Genomic DNA, 23,905 nt, shown 5'->3' with positions numbered 1-23,905 from the left:
GGAGGCAATCCACCTAAGCTGCTGGAGTGGGTTAGAGGTGGGAGGAGGAGGTGCTACAGGGGCGCTGAAGGGCCAGACTATGAAGGGCCATTAAGTGGCACTGCATCTGCACTGTATCCTCTAGGCAGTGAGGTACCACTGAAAGCTTTTAAGCAGGAGTTTCACATGGACAGATCTGGGGTTTAGCAAGAGCACAATGTGCAGAAAGAGTCTCTGGGTAGGGAGAAGCCCAAGGAAGGGACAGGTAGTATGATGGCTACAGGAGTCTAGGCTGCGGATCCCAAAGTCAGGGTAGGGGCGTCACCCAGGGAGGTGAATGAGATCCATTGGGGTAAGTGAAAAAATAATAGGACTTCATTTATATTTACCTTTGTCTTATTCTTTTTAGAGATCTATTTTTACATGTTTGTATGTGATATATATATTATAAACAATAATGTAGTACGGTAATATATGAATCTAATAAATAAAAAGAAATTAACATACATTATTTATATCACATATATATTCTGGGAGTATACTCTCAAACACTCTTTACTAATAGCAGCGTGAAATCAAAACAGTTTTTGTAACCAGTGGTCTGGGCAAAAAATTAGTTTTTATGTAAAAAAATAAAGGGTTTTTTTCCCACACTATAAAAGTATTCACTCTGAAAAACTTAGAAACTAGGGAAACGTAAAAAGAAATATTTTTGTCAACTCTTTCAAGATATACTTTTTTTTTTTTTGGAATTCCCGTTGTGGCTCAGCAGGTTATGAACCTGACTAGTATCCATGAGGATGCAGGTTCGATCCCTGGCCTCCCTTAGCAGGTTAAGATCTGGTGTTGCCACAAGCTGCAGCATTTTAAATCACAGATGTGGCTTGAATCCTGCATTGCTGTGGCTGTGGCATAGGCCAGCAGCTGCAGCTCTAATTTGACCCCTAGCCTGGAAACTTCCATATGCCACAAGTGTGACCCTAAAAAGAAGAAAAAAATTTTTTAAATTATAAAAGTAATACATCAATACCAAACATGTGGAGAATAAAGAAAAAAACCCACTTGGAATGTCACTACTCTGATAGCAATTTTTAAAAAGTATATCCCCCCCATTATAAAAGAAAGGCACCCTCATTGCAAAAACAATTAAACATGAGAAGAATATATAACTCTAACCAGAAAGTCCCTTTTAGTCCTACCTTCCAGAGAGAATAACTATTATAAATTGGGCAATACCACAGATATTATCATTTTGGTTATTTTCCTTCTAGATTTTTCTCATGTGTTTTACAAAGGCATAGTCATAGCATATTTATAATTTTATACCCTCTCTTTTTCATGCAGCATTTTATCACCCGCTTTACTTATGTTTTTTAATAAAACAGTTACTTTCTATCAAGGGAATGTATCACAGTTTCTTAAACTATCCCCTTGGTGTGACATATGTGGGTGGGGGATGGTTGTTTTTCTATTATGAATATGGCAGCTATGAATATCTTAATGTATGCAGCTTTCCCTATAGTGATATAAATTCTCAGGTAGACCATTGTTTCGAAGGGTAGGAATAGTTTTGTTGCCCTTGAAACATTATTATTATTACTATTCAAAATTATTATCAAAGGATTGAACCAATTTCAAGTGTACCAACAATTATGTTTCATTCTGCCCTTGTCATTATTAGGAATTAGCATTTGTTTTTTTCTTTTACTAAAATAAAAGGTTAAAAACTGTGCATTTGATCTGGTGGAATGTACACACATTTCCAGCACTGACCTGGGGTACATGATCTTGAACTTCGACAACTTTTCTATTGTCTCACTGTCAATCAGTTCACAGAATTTTTCTTTCCCCACCCGTATCACCTCAGCTCCCAGGCTCACGAGGATCAAAGGCCGCATGTCATGTAGGCTGTCCGGGAGGAGGATCTGGTGAAGGCCCTGGAGAAAAGAAGTCCCAGAAAGTTCGACCTCAGAGACCATTCACCTTTATAACCAGATTTTCAGGATGGGAACAACAAGGCCCTGAATAGAAGGTGAGTCCATCTGGGGTCATTCAGGGCTTTCTTGGCTACACGACACTGAACTCCTTGGACTCCTCGAAAAGGAAGAGCCCTCAAGGCACTTTATCTACTGTCCTCCTTCCAGGCAAGCAGGCTCTGCAAGAATCATACTCACAGTCACTTGCCAGGTGATGGCATTTTACAGGCCTTCCCCAATGTTCAATCTCCACTCTTCTTTGTGCCAGGCCAGCTCCTTTTCTCTTCCTTAAGACCATGACAAACATCTAGTCCTCCTCTTTCAGATCTCCCCCCCGCTTTTCTGCTGGGCTTCATTCATATGCCTGTATCCCCACTGAGTCTTAGTTCTTTCTCTGTCCCTCCCAGGCTCTGGGGCCACTGGTGGCCCCTGTGCAGCTCCCGTTGCTCCTCAGGCTCCCTGGCGTGGCTTCCTGCTCAGTTATATCTGGAAGGGAGATGGAGATCAACAGGTATACCTGCTTGTTTTACAGAGTGTAACCCCTTTTTAAGGAAACACTGAGATGGGGCAAAGCTGGGACTTTTGAATCCTTGCTTATGGATCCTAATCCAGGGCACACTCTTGGCCTCTCAGCTACTAAGACTCAGGCAAGGAGGGGAAGGGAGATCAGTGGTCCAGAGCCTACAATGCCCAGCTGTCTTGGGCTTATGAAGACATGAGGGGTGCCATAAACCAAGAGGTCTGCTCTATGGAGGCCATGTGGAATCAGGAATAATCCTGGCTGCAGAAGGAAGATCTATGTTTGCTTATCATCTGACTTTGGGCAAAGTTTTACTTCCCTGGCCATTGTTTGCTCACCTGTGAGAGGTGGAAACACCTGCCCCATGTGTCTTGTGTCTCCAAGGACTCTCAACTCAAAAGGAGATATGAAGTGGGATTTGGAAGAGCTTCCCCTCCCCCGCCCTCACCTGCACCACCACCACCACCATTACCATATGGATTCTAGACCCTGAAGAATGAACATATGCTCTGAGCACTGGCCTTGTCTCTCCTTGGGTAAGACCAAAATGGAGATGTGTTATCTTTCTTATGAAGCTGGTGAAGGTCCAAATCAGATGGTGAGTGTGAGGATGCTCTGGAGGATGTGAACCACCTCACACATGAGTTGTGCTCAGTAAGATGGTCATGAAGGCCCTTCTAACACAGAAGCGAGAAGGGCTACTTGTAAAGGTCTGTATCTTATAATTACCGTAACAATGATGACAGTGGAGGTGGTGGTGATGATAGCGCCAACTGCCGTTTAATGAGCATTCAATAAATTCCAGGCCCTTGTGTAGCTTTCGTGCATACTAACTGGTGTAACCGCCACTAGACCCCATGAGGTGAGTCCTATTATTATCATCATATTACAGAGGACACTGCTGGGCTAAGAAACTTGTCCAACATCATACAGCATGGAAACAATAAAGCTAGGATTTGAACTCAGGTAGGTCTGTCTTTAGAGTCCATGCTTTCACTGCTCTACTCTGAGGAAATTGAGAGTAACCAAAAGAGGTTAACTAATGGGCCCAAGGTAACAAGACTGGAAGTGGTTTTGCCCAGGAGAAACAAGACTGGAGCCAGGATTTTCCCAGCATCATCAGCAGGCACTATTAACCACTCCAATCCACCCACACACTCCAGCCAGAGTCGGGTCCTTTCTCTGCCTATCCTCTTCCAAAAGCTTCTCAAAGCACCCAGGATAAAATAAAACTCACTGTGGGGAGTTCCCGTCGTGGCGCAGTGGTTAACGAATCCGACTAGGAACCATGAGGTTGCGGGTTCGGTCCCTGCCCTTGCTCAGTGGGTTAAGGATCTGGCGTTGCCCTGAGCTGTGATGTAGGTTGCAGACGCGGCTTGGATCCCGCGTTGCTGTGGCTCTGGCGTAGGCCGGTGGCTACAGCTCCAATTTGACCCCTAGCCTGGGAATTTCTATATGCCACAGGAGTGGCCCAAGAAATAGCAAAAAGACAAAAAGACAAAAAAAAAAAAAAAAAAAAAAAAAACCTCACTGTGGCCACCAAGGCCCAGGCTGTCTCACCCTTGTGAGGCTCCCTGCCTTGTTTACTCTCTTCCAGCCATGCTGCCCTCCCTTCCAGTCCCCTCAACAGACCAAGATCCTTCTCACCTCAGGCTTGACCTGCTGTTCCTCTACAACACTCTTCCCCCCAGGTTGTCTGGAGCTTCTTCTTCTTCTTTTTTTTTGGTCATTCAGGTCTCAGCTTAAATATCTCTGCCTCAGAGCAGGCTTCCTTGCCCCCTCTGTTTAAGAACCCCAACACCACCCCTCTGCCCCCCAACCCAGCTTTTGGATCCATTCCTAACAGCAATTTAAAACCTTCTGCATGTTGGGCATTCCCTTCATGGCTCAGCGGTTAACAAATCTGACTAGGATCCATGAGGATGCAGATTTGATCCCTTGCTCAGCAGGTTAAGGATCCAGTGTTGCTGTGAGCTGTGGTGCAGGTCACAGACATGACTCAGATCCTGAGTCGCTGTAGCTGTGGCATAGGCTGGCAGCTGTAGCTCTGATTCCACCCCTAGCCTGGGAACCCCCATATGCCACAGGTATGGCCCTAAAAAGCAAAATAAATAAATAAATTAAATAAATAAAAAATAAAACCTTCTGTGTGTTTGCTGCTTTATCTGCTTACTGTCTGTCCCCAGACTAGGTCATAACCCCCAGGAGGGCAGGAATGATATCAGTTTATTCATCCACACTGGCAGCTTAAGCCATGCTTGGAGAATGAGAGATGCTCAAGAAACATCTGCTGAGTGAATGTGCCAATGAAGTCATAGAACATTAGAGTCAGCCACTAACTCAGTTGAATTTCCTCATTTTCTGATGACAATACAGGTTCAGAGAGGTAAAGTGATTTGCCCAAGGCCACACAGCTAGCTAATTGGAAGCAAAAATTAAAAGATGTGAGGTGGTCCATTTGCCATCTCTCTGCTGCTCTGCTAGTCTTAACCATGTCTGAGGCATCAGGCTCCCCTAAGACCTCCTGGCTCACAACATGGGTCTCCTTCCTCCAAGCCCCAACCTCTGCTAATTCCAGCGCTGACCCGGCTCTATGTTCCTGCCTCCAAAGGAAAATGTGATCTCCAACCTCCTGGTAGGTGAATACAGTCACAGATTTGACCATTCATCCTCCTGCAAATGAAGCCAGGGCCTTGAAGCAAGGAGAACAGAATTTTACCAAAGGCACATCCAGGCACTTTCTTCAACAGATCATGTTCATGAATATTTGGGGTTGTGGGGGAGCTTATAAGCCCTGGGCCCTGTGTGGTGAATGAGGCAGTCAGGGCCTTGCTCTGAGTCCCCACCCAGAGCCCTTGGGGATTGCCTAGAGAATGAAGTCCAAAGTCCCTCTTGTTCCAGTTTCATCTTACACAGGCTCCCACTCCTATCACCATTTCCAGACCAGGCAGTGCCTTTCCTGCCCCGTGGTGCCTCCATTCACCCAAGGTGCATCCCAGCTTCTCTTCTGCCATCCAGGCAGCGCACAAGGCTGCTGCATTCACAGCAGGTCCCTGGCCTCAGGTAGCCTGTGTTCAGTCCTGAGACATGGAAACTGCAGTGAAGCAGAGGTGGAAGGCTGGAAACTATATCACATAAAGACTGAAGGAATGGAGGAATGTTTTCCTTGAATAAGAAAGTAATTAACAGGCATTGGCACTGTGTCTGGCTCCATAAATGCTGAATGAAAAATAAAACAGCATTCCTTAAATATCTAAGAGGCCATCATGTGGCAAGGAAGCTGATCTCTGTTTGTTCTTGGAGGAGGGGCGGGTAGGGTGATGGGGGTGGTGAAGGGAGCTAGTTAAAAGTTGTAGGAGGCAGAATTTTACTGAGCAAAGGGAAGAGCTTCTGCAGCTCAAACATATTCAATCAGCATTGACTGAGGGCTGTGCTAGGGCCTGAGGCTCCCAGAGAGTGCTGGCTGACCTCCCTGCCTCTGAAGATACACAGTCCAGCAGAGCAGGAACACTAAGCACCCATGGCAACATGGGCTGAAAGGGCATAAAGAGGGCCCTGGAGATTCATGGTGACGACGATGACCATACAGAGGACATCAGGAAGACTGACACGCATCACTACTCACCAGGAAGCCTCGTGCCCTCCCCATGCTGCTCACTCAGCCACCCAGCTCCCACAGTGGTCAACTCATGGCCACACTTGTTGCACCCATAGACCCCCCTACTATTGGATAATTTTTTTTAATAGACTTTGTTTTTTTGGAATAGTTTTAGACTTAGAGAAAAACTGAAAAGATATTACAGAGTTCCCAGATGCCCTGCACTCAGTTTCCCATTACCATCTCACATTAGTGTGATTAGTATGATACCTTCGTTACAATTAACAAGCTAACATGGACACATTATCAATAACTGAAGCCAATGAGTTTAGATTTCCTGTCTTTACCTAATGTCTTTTTTTTTTTTTTTAAGTTTTAGTGCTGCACCTGAGGCATATGGAAACTCCCAGAGCTTCGAATCAGAGCTGTAGCTGTCAGCCTGAGCCACAGCTGTAGCAACGCCATATCCGAGCTGCCTGTGTGACCTACACCACAGCTCACGGCAACGCCGGATCCTTAACCCACTGAGAGAGGGAGGGACAGAACCCACATCCTCATGGATACATTCATTTCCACTGAGCCACAATGGGAACTCCCTACCTAATGTCCTTTTTCTCTTCAAAAGTCCTATCCAGGACACAACATTACATTTATTTGTCATGTTTCTTTAGTTCCTTCGTGGTCATGGCAGTTTCTCAGACTTAACCTTGATGCTCTTGACAGTTTTGAGGAGTATTAGTCAGGTATTTCACAGGATGCCTCACTATCTGAATCTGATTTTTTTCCTGATGATTCGACTGGGGTTATGAGTTATTGGGAAGAGGACCACAGAAGTAGAGTGCCATTTTATCACAGTACAGCCCACTTTTATTATCTTGTGTTAAGGGGACATACAACCACCATAGTTTATTACTGTTGATCTTGGTCTTGGTCACCTGAGGAAGCACTTCTCACTCAGAGGTTTTTTCCACTGTAAATTTATTCGTTTTTTCCTCCTTTCTACACTATACTCTTTGGAAGAAAGTCACTATGTACAGTCCACACCTAAGGAGCAACAAATTATATACCCTCTCTATCTCTCTCTGTCTCCCTTTTTTTTTTTTTTTTTTTTTTTTTTTGCCACACCTGTGGTATGCCTAAGTTCCCAGGCTGAGGATCAAACCCATGCCATAGAGGTGACCTAAGCCACAGCAGTGACAACACTGCATCTTTAACCTTCTGTGCCATAAAAGAACTCCTATATCCCCCTCTCTCTTAGGGCAGAGTATCTACATAAATTATTTGGAATTCTTCTGCATAGGAGGTTTGTCTCTTCTCTGTTTTATTAATTTTTTCATCATTTATGCATTATATCAGTATTACTTACAGATGTTACTTTATACTTTGGATTATAACCTAATACTACTTTATTTAGGTGTTCATACCTTTCCAGCTCTGGCCACTGGGAGTGCTTTCAGTTGGCCCCTATGTTTCTTTGATAAGCCTGCCCCCCATCACCGTAGAGATTTTCTACCCCACTCCCCAACACATCCTTACTTCCTTACTACTTGGCACTAAAAAATGCGCCAGGCTCATCTTACATATTTCCTTTCCTGATTCTAGACTCAACTATTTTCTAAGAAGCCCTTGTTTCTTTCATTGAAGAATGGTATTAGAAATCAAAATCTGGGCGTTATGTGTGTGCTTACTGCTACCGGTATGTTGTTTCTTTTAGGCCCTGTTAGCTAACAGAGAAAAAGATATGTGTTTATACATCTATCTATAAATACTTCCATATGTAATCATCTGTATCTATATTAAGCTAAACATGAGTTCATACTGATATTTATAACTCTAATCCATTACCACATGGATCATTCTAGTCTTCTCCTCTTGGATATCTGTAAATTTCCACCCTAATGGTGAAAACCATGGCTCCTACTATCTGCCATTCATTTATTTAATTGATCCATTTTAGTGTACTTGTAGAGCTGTATCAGAACTCTAAGTCCATATACGCAGGGAGAAAACTTTGTCACAGAGTCCAATGCTCAGGTGCAGTTCCTTTTGCTTTTAGTCTTAAGAGACGCCACTTAATGCCAAAGTTACTTAGGGCAGCACCTTCTTCTCCCATCCTCTTCACTGAGGTTCTTTCATAGATTTGTAACACTGTTAGATTCTCTCCTCACAGTCTGCATTCCTTCCTGGGATTCCTCCTCCCCACCTCCCAAATTGCATACATACACTAAGGTTCACTCTGTGCTGTAAAGTTCTATGGGTTTTGATAAATGCTTAAGGTTTTATATCTACCATTACAGACAGTATCATACAGAATAAAAATATCCTGTGCTTTACTTATTCATCCCTCCACCTGAACTCCAAACCTCTAGTGACCATATTTTTGCCTTTTCCATAACGTCACATAATTGGAAGCATACAATACCTAAACTTTTCATATGGCTTCTTTTATTTAGAAATATTCATTAAATTTTGCCATTTTTTTCTTCACAGATGCATTTGAGGCATGTGGAACTTCCCGGGCCATGGATAGAAGCGGCATCACAGCAGCAACCCAGGCCACTGAAGTGACAATGCCTGATCCTTAACCCACTGTTCCACAATGGAGTTCCCAAATTTTGCCATGTCTTCTCATGGCTTGCTAGCTAATTTCTTTTTATTGCCAAATAATATTTCATTGTATGGATTTACCGGTTTGTTTATATTTACCTTTCCATGTAAATTTTAGCATAAGTTTGTCAATATCCACAAAATAACTTGCCGTTTTTTTGGGGGGGGGCTCCACCCAAGGCATATGCAAGTTTCCAGGCTAGGGGTTGAATCAGAGCTGCAGCTGCCAGCTTATGCCGCAGCCACAGCAAGGCCAGACTGGAGACGTGTCTGCGACCTACTCTGCAGCTCACGGCAAAGTCAGATCCTTAACCCACTGAATGCGGCCAGGGATCGAACCTGCATCCTCATGGACACTAGTCAGGTTAGTTACTGCTGAGCCACAATGAGAATGCCAACTTGCTGGGATTTTGATTGGTATTGCATTAAATATATACATCAAATTGGGACAAACTGATGTATTAACAATATTGAGATCTCCAACACATGAACATAGAATATTTCTCTATTTATTTAAATCTTCTTTGAATTATTTCATTAGAGTTATATAGCTTTCTGCAATATAGATCCTGAATATATTTTATTAGATTTATACATAAGTATTTCATTTTTTGGTGCTATTATAAATGGAAATGTGTTTTTTATTTCAAATTACAAGTGCTCATTGCCTAATATCCTGTGACCTTGCTATAATAATTTATCAGCATCAGGAGGTTTTGTTATTTTTTATCGTTGTTTTTTTGTTTGATTCTTTGGAATTGTCTATATAGACAATCATGTCATCTGCAAACAGATGTGTTTTATTTCCTTTTCCTAATGCACTAGCACTTCCAAAACAATATCAAATAGGAGTGGTGAGAGGGGACATCTTACCTCATTTCTGGATTATTTTAAAGCAAGTCCCAGATATCATATCATATCATTTTATCTATAAATATTGATATGTATCTCCTAAATATAAGGAATCATAAAAAACATAACCACAATATATTACCATACATTAAAAAAATCAACAATATTTCTAACATCACCAAATCTAGAGCAGTATGTCTTTCTGTTTTTTGTTTTTGTTTTTGTCTTTTTGCTACTTTCTTGGGCCGCTCCCGCGGCATATGGAGGTTCCCAGGCTAGGGGTCGAATCGGAGCTGTAGCCACCGGCCTACACCAGACCTACAGCAACACGGGATCCGAGCCGAGTCTGCAACCTACACCACAGCTCACAGCAACACCACAGCTCACGGCAACGCCGGATCGTTAACTCACTGAGAAAGGCCAGGGACCGAACCCACAACCTCATGGTTCCCAGTCGGATTCGTTAACCACTGCGCCACGACGGGAACTCCCCAGCAGTATGTTTTTAAACTTTAACTCTCACTACTTAGCACCCTCAGCCCATCTTGTTACACACTCCTTTGTGAACAAGGCTCTCTGCACACTTACCAAGATTTCTCCTTGCTCCACGGTGTGGACCTTCATGTAGGCCCCCACTGCAGCCTCCTTGGGGAGATCACCATATTTGGTTTCAATCATGGAACATCCCATCAAATGAGGACACCTGGATCTGAAATGAGGTTAAAAAGAACTCTTTTGTAACACAGCCGGTTCTTATTGTCCTACGTAATCAGCCTCTACTCTACTGCATATTGAGATCACCCTTCCCTTCTCGCAGGTGGTGAGAAAAGTCAAAATCAAGCCCTGGAAGAAACTATCAGGAATTGGAGAGATTGAAGAGGGAGGAGACTTGGGAGAGGGGGAGCAGGACCCCTTTAAACACTGGAAGGCTCTGATGTGGAAGAAGGTATAGATGGTCTCATACACCTGAGCCAGGCCTGATGGGTGAGAAGTCCAGGCTGACTTAAGCTCATTATGAGGCAGGGCTTGCTTTTTTTTTTTTTTTTGTCTTTTGTCTTTTGTCTTTTCAGGGCCACACCTGTGGCATATGGAGGTTCCCAGGCTAGGGGTCTAATCGAAGCTACAGCTGCCGGCCTACACCATAGCCACAGCCACGTCAGATCCAAACCATGTCTGCAACCTACAACACAGCCCATGGCAACCTTAACCCACTAAGCATGGGTTAACCCACTAAGCCTTAACCCACTGAGCCTTAACTCACTAAGCTAGGCCAGGGATCAAACCCACAACCTCATGGTTCCTATTCGGAATTGTTTCCACTGTGCCACGACGGGAACTCCAGGAAGGGCTTTCTAAGTCACTGCTGTCTGAAAATGGAACAGACTACTTTGAGAAAGAGCAAGCTCTATGCCTCTGGGGACACAGCAGAGGTTAGGATGCTTCTTGACAAGGAGGCAGAGAAGAGATGGCTTTGTTTGTCTACAAAAACAGGTTTCCCTGGGTGGTCTACAGATTCAGTATTTTCTTCATGTTGGTGTGCTTTCTTTTTACACAGGCAATCCTGTTGTGCTTTCTTTAGTTTCAGGCTAGGTAGAAGGAAAGCTATCTAGGGTATGCTATCCAGATAAAAGGCAGGGAAAAGATTATGTATCAGCTGAGAACACAGCTGAATTCTCCCAGTGTATACATAAGGTAGGCCTCCATTATCACCCCCCAGGACATGCCAGCATATGTCCTTTATTTCCTACTGTGGGGCCAATCTGTCCCCTTTTTCCTTACTGATTTACAGCAGAGAAACTAAGTCTGTTCCATCTCCACTTTCAGAACTAGGATTGGGATTTCAAGCACTGGATCCCTTGGAAAGAACATAGATCAGAGGAAAAAAACAACAAAACAGGCACGGGGTGCTCATTATGGAGGCAAGAGGGCTGGAAATATTAACAGGCAAAGGATTCCAGTGAAGCAGTATTTGGGGCACCAGGGAGATTGTGACATTGATGTCATTATTAGTATTGTTGTGATATTTTTATTTCCTCTTTAATGGGAGGGGTGTGCAGGTTATGCTGCTCTGGGCCCAGCGCTGAGCTGCCTCTAGGCCACTGCTTGCTGAGTGTCCCTTCCTCTCCAGGACAGGCAAAAGCATGGCCTTCATTGTGCATCCCCCTTGGTCCTTTCATGACAATCGTACCAGACAAGACTCAGCATTTATAAGCTGCTCAGGTTTGAATGGTGGCTCTGCCACTTCCTACCTGCGTGACCTTAAACAAGTAACTTGATCTCTCCCTGTGCCTTCCCTGAGAAAGGACACAGCTGACCGCCTAGCATTGCCCTGTCAGTTGGAGGCAGAGAAGGCAGCTCCAGGACATTAAACCTAGACCTTTCTAGGCTGCCTTCTGCACACGCCCCAACCCTGGGTCAGGCTGTGATTGCTACCTTACTCCCACCCCAGCACCCTTGACATTCTTCCCTATAAATTATATTGCCCATTTTCAACCAGAACACGGACCCTCCTATTTGTCAAGAGCAAAGCTTACTTAATCTTTGACCCCAAGGTCTTTGGGAGGGTATTTCCTGAGGTTTTAATCTTCCTACTGAAGCTGGATCCCTGCTGCTCCTGGGATTTCTGGAGGTGCAGAAGTTTCAGAAAACTAAAGTCCTGTACAGGATACGATCTGATTTGGAATTCCTTAAATCTCTCCACAGGAGACAGATCTGTTAGAGAAAGCATAGGAAGCCACATTAATGGGTGTTTGCAAAATGAGGATTGTGTGGCAGTGCTTGAGAGGTATACCATAGTTTCCTGGCTGGCTAGTCTGAGGCATGGGGGAATTAAGAAAAATAGAAAAGAAAAACACTGTGGCTTCCATATATTGTTCCTCTGAGCCAGGCCCTGAGCTAGAGCCTTTATATCCATTACATCCAGATAAATGTCACCAGACTTATTTAAGAGAGAAAATGAGAAGCAGAGTTTAACACCCAGGAAAGGGCTGAAGCTGGATTTCAACTCAGGTGTTTCTGATACAAAGCTCATGTCTTTCCATTAACAGACCACATTTATCTGGGCTTTCATACTGGGATTGGGGGCAGGGACGGCAATAAAAGATAAATGGATGACCAGACATAGAACCTTGAACAAGTCTCGATCTCCTGGAACCCTCCTAGGACTATTGAAAGAAGTACAGATAAAAGTAAATGTGCTATGGGGAGTTCCCGTCATGGTGCAGTGGTTAACGAATCCAACTAGGAATCATGAGGTTGCGGGTTTGATCCCTGGCCTTGCTCAGTGGGTTAACGATCCAGCGTTTCCATGAGCTGTGGTGTAGGTTGCAGACGCGGCTCGGATCCCGCATTGCTGTGGCTCTGGTGTAGGCCGGCAGCTACAGCTCCGATTAGACCCCTAGCCTGGGAACCTCCATGTGCAGTGGGAGCGGCCCTAGAAAAGGCAAAAAGACAGGAAAAAAAAAAAAAAAGTATGTGCTATGCTTAGCACAGTGCCCAGAACAAAACAGACCTTCTATGAGTTATTAACAAGATCTTTAAGAGAATATAATTCAGAAATACAATGCTGGGAGTTCCCGTTGTGGCGCAGTGGTTAACGAATCCGACTAGGAACCATGAGGTTGCAGGTTCGGTCCCTGCCCTTGCTCAGTGGGTTAACGATCCGGCGTTGCCGTGAGCTGTGGTGTAGGTTGCAGACTCGGCTCGGATCCCGCGTTGCTGTGGCTCTGGCGTAGGCCAGAGACTACAGCTCCGATTAGACCCCTAGCCTGGGAACCTCCATATGCCGCGGGAGCGGCCCAAGAAATAGCAACAACAACGACAAAAAAAAAAAAAAAGAAATACAATGCTGAGTGAAAGGAGCCAGACACAAAATGGTACATACTGTATGATTCCATATACATAAAACCCTAGGAAAGACAAATGTGATCTATAGTGATAGTGATCAGTGGTTGCCTAGCGCCAGGGGTGAAGAATAGGGATTGACTGGGAAGGGGCATGAGGGAACTTTCGGGGGGTGATGGAAATGTTTTATAACTTGATTGTGGTAGTAACAAGAGATATAAACTTGTTAAAATTCACTGAACTACATGTTTTAAGAGTGTGTATTTTATTGCGTGAAAGTTAAACCTTAATTTAACTTGATTTAAAAACAGATCTCCAATGTTAGAATCAACTATTAAAATGAATAGAAATAAACCTAAACTACACAAGGAATACAGTTGGATGAACAGAGCGTATATAAAATAAAAAACCCTGAGAACAACTTATTTGGAAGGCATTTTAGCAATATTTATCAACATTTTAAATGTGCATAGCCAGTACACACTAGACCAATTACTTGATCCAGTAATTCTAAGAATTTGACCAATATGATTTTGTGCACAAGTATGCAAAGATAAACATCCCAGGAAATTCACCACAGTAGGGTAATAGTGAAAAATTGGAAATAACCCAAAATATCTGTATAAGGTAACTGCTTTGATTATGGTATATCCATCCATATAAGAGAATAAAACTAAACTATAAAGAACTATAGGAGTTCCTGTCATGGCTCAGTGGTTAACAAATCTGACTAGGAACCATGAGGTTTCGGGTTAGATCCCTTGCATCGCTCAGCAGGTTAAGGATCTAGCGTTGCCGTGAGCTGTGGTGTAGGTCACAGATGTGGCTCGGATCCCCAATCGCTGTGGCTCTGGAATAGGCCAGCGGCTTACAGCTCCAATTAGACTCCTAGCCTGGGAACCTCCATGTGCCACAAGTGTGGCCCTAGAAAAGACAAAAAGACCAAAAAAAAAAAAAAAAAAAAAACTATATATCTAGATTTCTGCTTCCAGCCAAAGAGTAACAGGGACTAGAGTTACTCTCCCACCTGAAACTTAAAAAATACTGGGCTAAATACATGGGGGAAAAAGGGTTTTCAAGATATTGGGCATCATCAGGTTATGAAGAACAATTATCCTTGAAAGACAGAAAACAAATGGGGTGAGCCCTACTATTGTCCCAGCCAACCATCTGGAGGCTTTCTGGGTAACAGGGCAGGAAAGGGAAACTTAGGAGGAGGCCAGCCATCTCTCCAAATTAATGAGACAGAATTGAGAGTCCAAGGAGGACAAGGCAGCTGGAGTTCACAGAGCAGAATGGAGAGAGCTGCACAAAGAACTCTGAAGATCTCCTGAGGGTCCCTTTCAGTCTTGACCAAGTATTAAGCAGCACACATACAATGCTAGGAAAGCACCAGTGGCAGGCAGCCTCTAACATGGCCCTCAACGATCCCCACCCCTGAGGGCCACACATCTGTGTACCATCCTCCTACTAAGTGTGGGGTGGATTTGATTCTAATGAATAGGATACAGCAGAAGTGATGGGATGTCACTTCTGAGATTAGGTTTAGAAGATTGTGACTTCCACCTTGGGTACACTCTGTGTTGCTCTCTCTCACTCTTGGGGAAGCAAGATGCCATGTCATAAAACATCCCCCTGGAGACACCCACAAGGTGAGGGACTAAGGTTTGCAAAGAGCCAGGAAATGTGATAAGAACTCTCAACTGAGGAGTTCCCATCATGGCTCAGTGGTTAACGAATCCAACTGGAAACCATGAGGTTGCAGGTTTGATCCCTGGCCTCGCTCAGTGGGTTAAGGATCAGGCATTGCTGTGAGCTGTGGTGTAGGCCGCAGATGCGGCTGGGATCCCACGTTGCTGTGGCTGTGCCGTAGGCCGGCTACAGCTCCAATTATACCCCTAGCCTGGGAACCTCCATATACCACAAGTGCAGCCTTAGAAAAGACAAAAAAAAAGAATTGTCAACTGAATTTTCAGATAAGACCACAATCCTGGCAGAAAGCTGCTGCAACTTCATGAGAGAAATTGAGCTAAGCCATGCTCAAATTTCTGACCCACAGAAACAGGGATAAGTATTGTTTTAAGTCACTAAGTTTGGGGATAATTTGTTACACAGTAATAGACACCAAAATACTACCCAAGACTGAGGAAAAAACCACTGAAAATGTTTAGAGGGATAAATAATCAAAATTCACACAGGACCAGAAATAGTTGCTATTTCCAATAGCTATAACAGAAAGCCTCACATGTCTTGGGCACTGTGGAATATTCAGAATGGTTTTGAATCATAAAAGGGGCAAAATTAGCTCTAGATTAAACACTGCTCTGTTTGCACCTACCAAAGCCTAAATGCTAGTCTTCAAAAGATCAAAATATTTCCAAATATCTTACCTACATCCTAGAACAAATCTCAGAAATACATACAGGAATTTTTAAATAATCAGCACCCCAAATTCAGTTTCTAGCATTCTGTGCAAAACTACCAACCATGCAAAGAAGTAGGAAAATATGAACCATATAAAAAAAAAAAACAAGATAAAACTGACCCAGAAAAGACACAGATGACAAAATTAATATATAAGGATAGTAAAAGAGTTATTATAATTTATTCCAAGGAGAAAAATTTGTGTATACTAAGCAAAGACATGGAAATTATTTTTAAAAATAAAACTTCTAGATATGAAAACTGCAGGGTATAAAATGAAAAATACACTGGATGGGATTAATAGCAAATTAGACAACGCACAAGAAAGACTACTGGCCTTAAAGACACAGCAATAAAAATTATCCAAAATGACAGAAAAAAGACACACAAAAAATTAGTAGAGCATCAGTGAAACAACTTTAAGCAGTCCAATATACATGTGATTGGAGTCCCCAAAGTGGAGGAGAAACAAGATAAAAAAAACTTTGGGAGTTCCTGTCGTGGCACAGTGGTTAACGAATCCGACTAGGAACCATGAGGTTGCGGGTTCGGTCCCTGGCCTTGCTCAGTGGGTTAACGATCTGGCGTTGCTGTGAGCTATGATGTAGGTTGCAGATGCGGCTCGGATCCCGAGTTGCTGTGGCTCTGGCGTAGGCCAGTGGCTACAGCTCCGACTTGACCCCTAGCCTGGGAACCTCCATATGCCGCGGGAGCGGCCCAAAGAAATAGCAAAAAAAAAAAAAAAAAAAAAAAAAAAAAAAAAAACCTTTGAAAAGGAGTTCCCATTGTGGCTCAGCAGTAAGGAACGCAACTAGTATCCTTGAGGACCTGGGTTTGATCCCTGGCCTTCTTCAGTTGGCTAAGGATCTGGCACTGCCATGAGCTGTGGTGTGGATCAAAGACGAGGCTCTCATCCTGTGTTGCCCTGGCCGCCGGCAGCTGTAGCTCTGATTCGACCCCTAGCCTGGGAACTTTCATATGCCATGGGTGCAGCCCTAAAAAGACCAAAAAAAAAAAAAAAAAAATTTAAGTTGTGGCCCAAAAATCCCAAATCTGATGAAAATTATAAACATAGAAATCCAAAAAACTAAGTGAACCCAAACACAGAAACATGAAGAAAATTTTGCCAAGGCATAATGTAATCAAATTGCTTAAAACTACTGATGAAAAGAAAGTATTTAAGCAGGGCAGGGCACTTGTGATCATTTTACAATCTATAAAAATATCAAATCACTATTTTTTACACTAGGAACTAACGTGGTGTTGTGGGTCATTTTATACTTCAAAAATTAACTCACAGAAAACGTGATCAGATTTGTGGTCACCAGAGGAGGGGGAACTGAATGCAAGGTCAAAAGGTACAAACATCCAGTTATAAGTACTAAGTAATAGGGATGTAATGCATAATGTGATTAATATAATTAACACTGCTGTATGTTATATATGAAAGCTGTTATGAGAGTAAATCCTAAGAGTTCTTATCACAAGAAAAAATTGTTCTTTTATTTTTCTATCTATATGAGATATTCATTAAACTTATTGTGGCAATCATTCTATGATGTATATAAGTCAAATCATCACTCTGTACACCTTAAACTTGAACTGTGTTGTACACACAATTACATTTCAATAAAACTGGAAGAAAAAAAAAAACAGCCAGAGCAAAAAGGCATATTATGTACAAAGGATATACAAAGTTATGCAAAGAGATTACACAAGATAAGAATGTTGCAGACTTCTTATTGAAAACAACGCAAGCCAGAAGACAGACTTTAATGCAAACCTTTAAAGTATTAAGGGGGGAAAAAACTATTAACCTTGAATTCTACACCCAGCAAAAAATTTCTTTAAAAAATGAAGACAAGGAGTTCCCATCATGGCCTAGTGGTTAACGAATTCGACTAGGAACCATGAAGTTGCAGGTTTGATCCCTGGCCTCACTCAGTGGGTTGGGGATCTGGCATTGCTGTGAGCTGTGGTGTAGGTCACAGACGCGGCTTGGATCCCGAGTTGCTGTGGCTCTGGCGTAGGCCGGTGACTGCAGCTCTGATTGGACCCCTAGCCTGGAAACCTCCATATGCCGCGGGAGCGGCCCAAGAAATAGCAAAAAAAAAAAAAAAAAAAAAAAAAAGACAAGACCAATAGCACAAAATCTGAGAGGGGAGAAATGAAAGTATACCATTGAAAGGTTCTGATTCTATATGTGAAATGGCATGATATCACTTGAAGGTAGACTGTGATAAGGTAAAGATATATACAACAAACCATAAAGCAACCACTGAAATACTATGACAAAGAGTTATAGTTAACAAGCCAACAAAAACAACAAAAGGAATCATACAAAATAATCCAAAGGAAGGCAGGGAGGAAAAGAATGTATTTAATACCACTGGTATTTTAAATGTGCTTAAAAATGGTGAACAGTAAATTCTACGTTGTGTGTATTCTGCCACAATTAAAAAAACCTGGGGAGGAAACGTGTGGGATGTAGCTTTTTCTCTGGTGGATTGGCAATGGAAAAGAGGGAAAAAAAGAATTGACATGAGAACAGAAGTGAAATTTATTGCACACCTTCCCGGGTCCTGTGCACACATGATCTCACTCAGCCCTCCTAGTAACTAGTGTGACAAAGACAGTGGGTATCTATTATATACGAATGTATCTAGGTAGTGTTCTAAGAGCGTTATAGATTCATTTGCCTAATTTTATAACAAGCCTATGAGGTAGGGACCCTAAGTCACATTTTACAGACTCTGAGGGCATTGCTGTGCAAGGACACAGAGTCACTTCCCAGGATCCACACAGCTGGTAAGAGAAGGACCCTGGATTCACAAGTTTAGCCCCAGGGCCTATGCTCTTAACCACAACACACAGCAACAAATCCCAAGACACCAGGCCCAGAGGCCTGAGTATTCACCAAAGTCACCCAGCACATCAGCGGGATTCACATCTGGCTCTGTGAAGCTCCAAGCCCTTTTTTCCCACCCATCTCCCTGGGAGAACCTGAACTAAAGGGGAAAGGCTAAAAAGGGGCCACAGAGATGGGTAGGAGCCTCCCTTCGCAGGGCTGCGTGGACTGGGTTTCCACAGCTGGAAGAAGAAGTGATCAAACCAAACATTGTGCCAGGCCTTTTTGGCTCTAGATTTCTAAGATTTTGGGGACTGGGCACTGGGAACCCCCAGGACCAGGCGTCCCCTGCCGGCTGCCAGTTATGGGCTTACCCTTGAGACGGGAGTTTAGAGGTCTGTCCTCTATTAGCTGCAGGTGCTGCCAGACCCACTTGTGGTAGAAGGGCGAGGTCCCAAGGTCTATCAGCCGCAGGACTTCACAGCTGCCCTGGACATCAAGGGACACAAGCAGAAGGGTTAACCTCAGCTCCAGGCCGGCCAAGCTTTGAAGATAAGCTCTCTTTTGTTTTACTTGCTTAATGCAAGTAGTTTCAGGTGCCTTTTAAGAATGAAAATGTTATTTACTCATCATAAAAAATTCAAATAGCTAGAGGCATGAGAAATTAAAAAAAAAACACCATTAAGGACATTATGGGGACAATTGGTTAATTGATTATGGACTATAGATACATTATACATTTATTAATGTTAAATTCCTAGATTTTGATAATTATTCTGTGGTTAATTTCTGATCTTAGAAAATAATCACAAGTATATAGGGGTAAATAAGGATGATGAATGATACTTAACTCAAATGATTCAGGTAGGAAAAATATATATATTAAAGCAAATGTGGCAAAATATTAACAGTTGTTGAATCCAGGTTAGAGTTATACAGGAGTCCTTTGTACTGTTCTTGCAACTTTTCCATAAACTTTAAATCATTCCAAAATTAAAGGTTTAAAAAAGAAGAGAAAGTTAAAATTATGTTAATCCTAATATTCAGAGATAACAAGTGTAATTTTTTGGTGAATATTATTTCAAACTTTCTTCTCTAAGCATGTAAGATGTATAAATGCAATTTTTTATAAATGAGTCCTTTTATGTAAAATAGACCTTGTAGCCTTTTTTAAAGCTCAATAATATATCAAGGATATCTTTTTTTTTTTGACAATAACGCTTTGCTAAAATTATTTATTTTCAAGGATATCTTTTTATGCCAAGCAATATGGTCCTATGTAATGTGTTTTTTGGGGAGGGGGCATGACCGCAGCATGCAAAAGTTCCCAGGACAGGGATCGAACTCGTGTCACAGCAGTGGCCCAAGCCACAGCAGTAACCAGAGCCACAGCAGTGACAACGCCAGATCCTTAACCATGCTGAGCCACCAAGGAACTCCTGTAATTGTTTTTAATGATTACGTATCATTCTATGTATGCCGTAATTTATATAAAATGAAAAATAATATTCAGTTGAGCAAAAGTCAGACACAAAGAACACATATGATTCCATTTACATGAAGTTAAAAAATAAGCAAAAGTAAACTCTGGTGACGGAAGTTAAAAGAGTGGTTACCTGGGGTGGTGGGGGGATTTTGTCTGGGAAAAGCTGTAAGGGAGCCTTCTGAGATGCCGAAAATGTTCTCTATCTTGATTTAGGTGATGCTTACACAAGGGTATACAGATGTAAAATTCATCAAGCCATAAAGTTTAGATTTGAGGTCTTAACTACATATACATTATACCTCAAGAAGACATTTTTGAAGATTACTATTTGTTTCTAATTTGCCAGTATTGTATATAATTCTGATTTTGTTCAGGACAGCAAAATCCTCATTTAAAAAAACTCATCACCTTCCCAAAGTCGTCTACAGTGGGGCTGGCAGTGAGTGACCCAATTCTGGCTAATGAGCTATAATTGGAAGACCGATGGATGGAGCTCCCAGGAAAGCGATGGTTATCCTTCCCCCTATCCTCTGCCTGAAACTCAGATGTAATGGCTGGAGATGGAAGAGCCATATTGTGACCATTAGGATGAAAGCCATAAAGTGTGGATGATGAAGGAAGAAGCTAGAAAAGGCCTAGGTTCTTGATGACTTCCTCGGATAGCTGTTCTAGCCCTGGATTGCTTAATTCTAGACTATTTATGTGACCCGCAGTGGACAGCAACTTTAACTGATAATCTTGTACATATATCTCAATGCCCATAGTTGTCATTAAGGCAGTTCATACGTACTCGAGTTCTCCTCCCAGATACATGGCAGGATAGAACTTTTCTACCCTTTAACTAGGCATGGCCTTGTTACTGCTTTGGCCAATTTCCTTAGCAAAGTGACTTGTGATATTCTGGGTAGAAACTTTAAAAGCCAGTACTTGATTCTCAGTATTATCTTCTTCTATTCTACTGATCATGGAATCATGGGTCAAAAGTCGCTCTTGTCTCCATGTGACCTGGGTCCCTGAGTGACCATAAGGAGGAAGGCCTCCTGTTGACCTGCTATGACCAGGTAATAGGAGGAAGGAACAAACCTTTGTTAATCCACTGAAATTTGAGGATTTTTTAAAAAATAATTACAGCATAATTTATTTTGTCCTAAAATAATACTTATGTTTAACTATCTCCTTGGGCTGCATTCCTAAAGGTATTATGCATGCTTTAAACTTTGATACACATTTGCCAAAGAGCCCTCCAAAAAAGTTATATTGGTTTACACTCTCTTCAATAGTGTGCAAGAAAACCTATTGTGATACATTTTTATAGTATACTGACAACTGAGTTTTCACAATCCTTTTAATCTTTCCTAAACTGAGAGGCAAGAAAGATATGCCATTTTTCTTATGTATTTCATATCTTTATAAAATCTTAACCTTTTTAGTAAGAACTCTAAGAGACATTATAAGGTGTTAAGGTTCAAGACAAATTACTGTTGAAGAAGAAGAATAGATCAAACATTTAATAAGCCCTTATTATATTCCAGGCATTGTGCTAGGAGCTTTATTCAACATTCATTCAACAAACATTTATCCACCAGGAACTGCAGGTACTAGAGAAACACACATGAGCAGTTTTCTCTGGAAAGACTCTCATGGGTCTTTAATTGCATCTGTATCTGTGGAGAAAAACAATTTCACCATGTGTTCCCAAATGATAAACTGTTCAAAGTGAGTTGATTGTGGGCATTAATTATGTTTGCTGTGCCAGTGGAAATCATGTTCTCCAACCTTCCCAGGTCCCAAGGACACCCAGCCACCGGCTGCTGATTTCTCCCTCTGGTGACAATATGAGTAAACTACAGGAGATGGGACAACTGTTTTTAGCAGATGAACGTTCAAGCAGTTGGCCAGGTGGGAAATAAAAATGGGAAAAAAGAGCAGTCCCTTCAAGAGGCAGCAGATGCTCTTCAACTCCAGCCAGAGGGACCATACCAGAATACAGCCTGGTCTTCTGAATATTCAAAAGAAGGCAGAAGTCAGAATTTTTATGTAGAATCCTCGCATTAATGATTAAACAGAGTTTTAACAAAACACTGTAAGGGATAAACCAACTCATCTGCTAGCCAGGAGGCCCTCTACCTGCTGTCACTTTGTGACGTCTGTGTTATTTTTCTCAGGTGAAGCTCAAACATTAAAAATCATATGTGATGCTCTATCAAATGCACATTTCCAGAGTTAATGAAGCAGAATCTCTGGGTGAGGCAGGAATATGCCTTTTTAAGAAGCACTTAGGTGTTCTTTATGCTTATCAAAATTTGAAAACTCTCCCCTTAGGTCAGGGGTCTTCCAACTTTAGTGCACATCAATCAGAATCACCTGGAAGCAGATGTCAGTGTTGTCAGAAAACAGATTACTGAGCCCCTCCTCCCAGAGTTTTGGGTTTAATAGCTCTTGGGTGGGTGTGAAATCTGCTTTTTTTCTTTAGGGCCACACCTGAGGTATATGGAGGTTCCTGGACTATGGGTCGAATAGGAGCTGCGGCTGATGGCCTACGCCACAGCTATAGCAAAGGGGGATCCAAGCCACATCTGCAACCTACACCACAGCTCACAGCAACACCGATCCTTAACCCACTGAGCAGGGCTAGGGATCAAACCCTCATCCTCATGGATGCTAGTTGGGTTGGTTACTGCTGAGCCACAATGGGAACTCAGGAATCTGCATTTTTAGTGAGTTCCCAGGTGATACTGATGCAGCTAGTCCAGTGATAACACTTTGAGAACGAATGGATTAAGAGTTGACTGAGTTGAGTAAGTTATGTACCAAACTTATCCTCACAGACTTTATGAAGTAAGTATATGTTTGGTTTCTTTCTTTTTTCTCTTTTTAGGGCTGCACCTGAGGCATATGGAAGTTCCCAGGCTAGGGGTCGAATTGGAGCTGCAGCTGCTGACCTATGCCACAGCCACAGCAACGTGGGATCTGAGCTGAGTCTGTGACCTACACCACAGCTCGTGGCAACAGTAGATCCTTAACCCCCTGAGCAAGGCCAGGGATCAAACCCAAATCCTCATGGATACTAGTCCACAATGGGAACTCCAGTACATAGTTTAACAGATGAAGAAAGGAAGGCTAAACTGGATTTAGAACTTTCTGCTGGTCAAGAAGTAATCATCACTAACGGGAGTCTGGAACTTATACCACTATCTCACAATCTTTCCTGGTTATATACTATCAAAAAAGCTTAGAGTTAAGTTTGGGGACACATGGCATTCTTGGCTTTGGAGGTGATCACCCCAAAATTTTAGGCGAGAGGAGGCAAATATCTTGGACGAAAAGGAATAGCAAATTATTTAGGTTGGACTTCAGGGCTCTCCACTACCAGTTCCTCTTCGAGGCTCTCTCCCACCTCTCCTCACATGACCATCAGGATTCTCTAAACTTATCAGACTATTCCCCTCCAGTGGCAAGGACCTCACCCTCATCCCCAGGCCCCTCTGGGTCAGATCCTGTGCATCCAACCCCCTTTCAGCGTCCGTGTGTAGAGGCTGGAAGCCACACACCACATTTCCCAAGCTCCCTTGAGGCTAAGGCCCTGGATATGTTTTGGGTTCCGCCCATCCAGTGCACCTGGGCAAGGCTTGGCTTTGGAACTGCCGGACATCCACTTAGTGGAGAAAGTTGTTAGAGAGGTGGCTTCCTGAACCTGGCAAGAGCAGCAGCACCTGTGTCAGTCCAGTTCTGGACTCTGGAGTCGTTTGGAAGTCATTTTCGGCCTAGAACC

General features: G+C 42.7%; 1 protein-coding gene across 3 annotated transcripts in view; it reads right to left on the bottom strand.

Moving 5' to 3' along the window:
• Nucleotides 1-23,905, bottom strand: part of CNBD2 (cyclic nucleotide binding domain containing 2) — a 64,070-nt gene that overhangs the window by 5,499 nt on the left and 34,666 nt on the right. For all 3 annotated transcript variants that reach the window (XM_021077743.1, XM_021077744.1, XM_021077745.1), the window contains 4 exons: nucleotides 19,022-19,136; nucleotides 12,067-12,244; nucleotides 10,121-10,241; nucleotides 1,753-1,916 (listed from right to left, as the gene is read on the bottom strand). In XM_021077743.1, the coding sequence (XP_020933402.1) occupies nucleotides 1,753-1,916; nucleotides 10,121-10,241; nucleotides 12,067-12,244; nucleotides 19,022-19,136 (578 nt within the window). The remainder of the gene's footprint in view (nucleotides 1-1,752; nucleotides 1,917-10,120; nucleotides 10,242-12,066; nucleotides 12,245-19,021; nucleotides 19,137-23,905) is intronic.

Source organism: Sus scrofa, chromosome 17 (genome assembly GCF_000003025.6).
Source record: "Sus scrofa isolate TJ Tabasco breed Duroc chromosome 17, Sscrofa11.1, whole genome shotgun sequence".
NCBI classification, from domain to species: Eukaryota; Metazoa; Chordata; class Mammalia; order Artiodactyla; family Suidae; genus Sus; species Sus scrofa.
The sequence above is the reverse complement of the archived record's forward strand: the minus strand, read 5'-3'. Positions and strand labels throughout refer to the sequence as shown.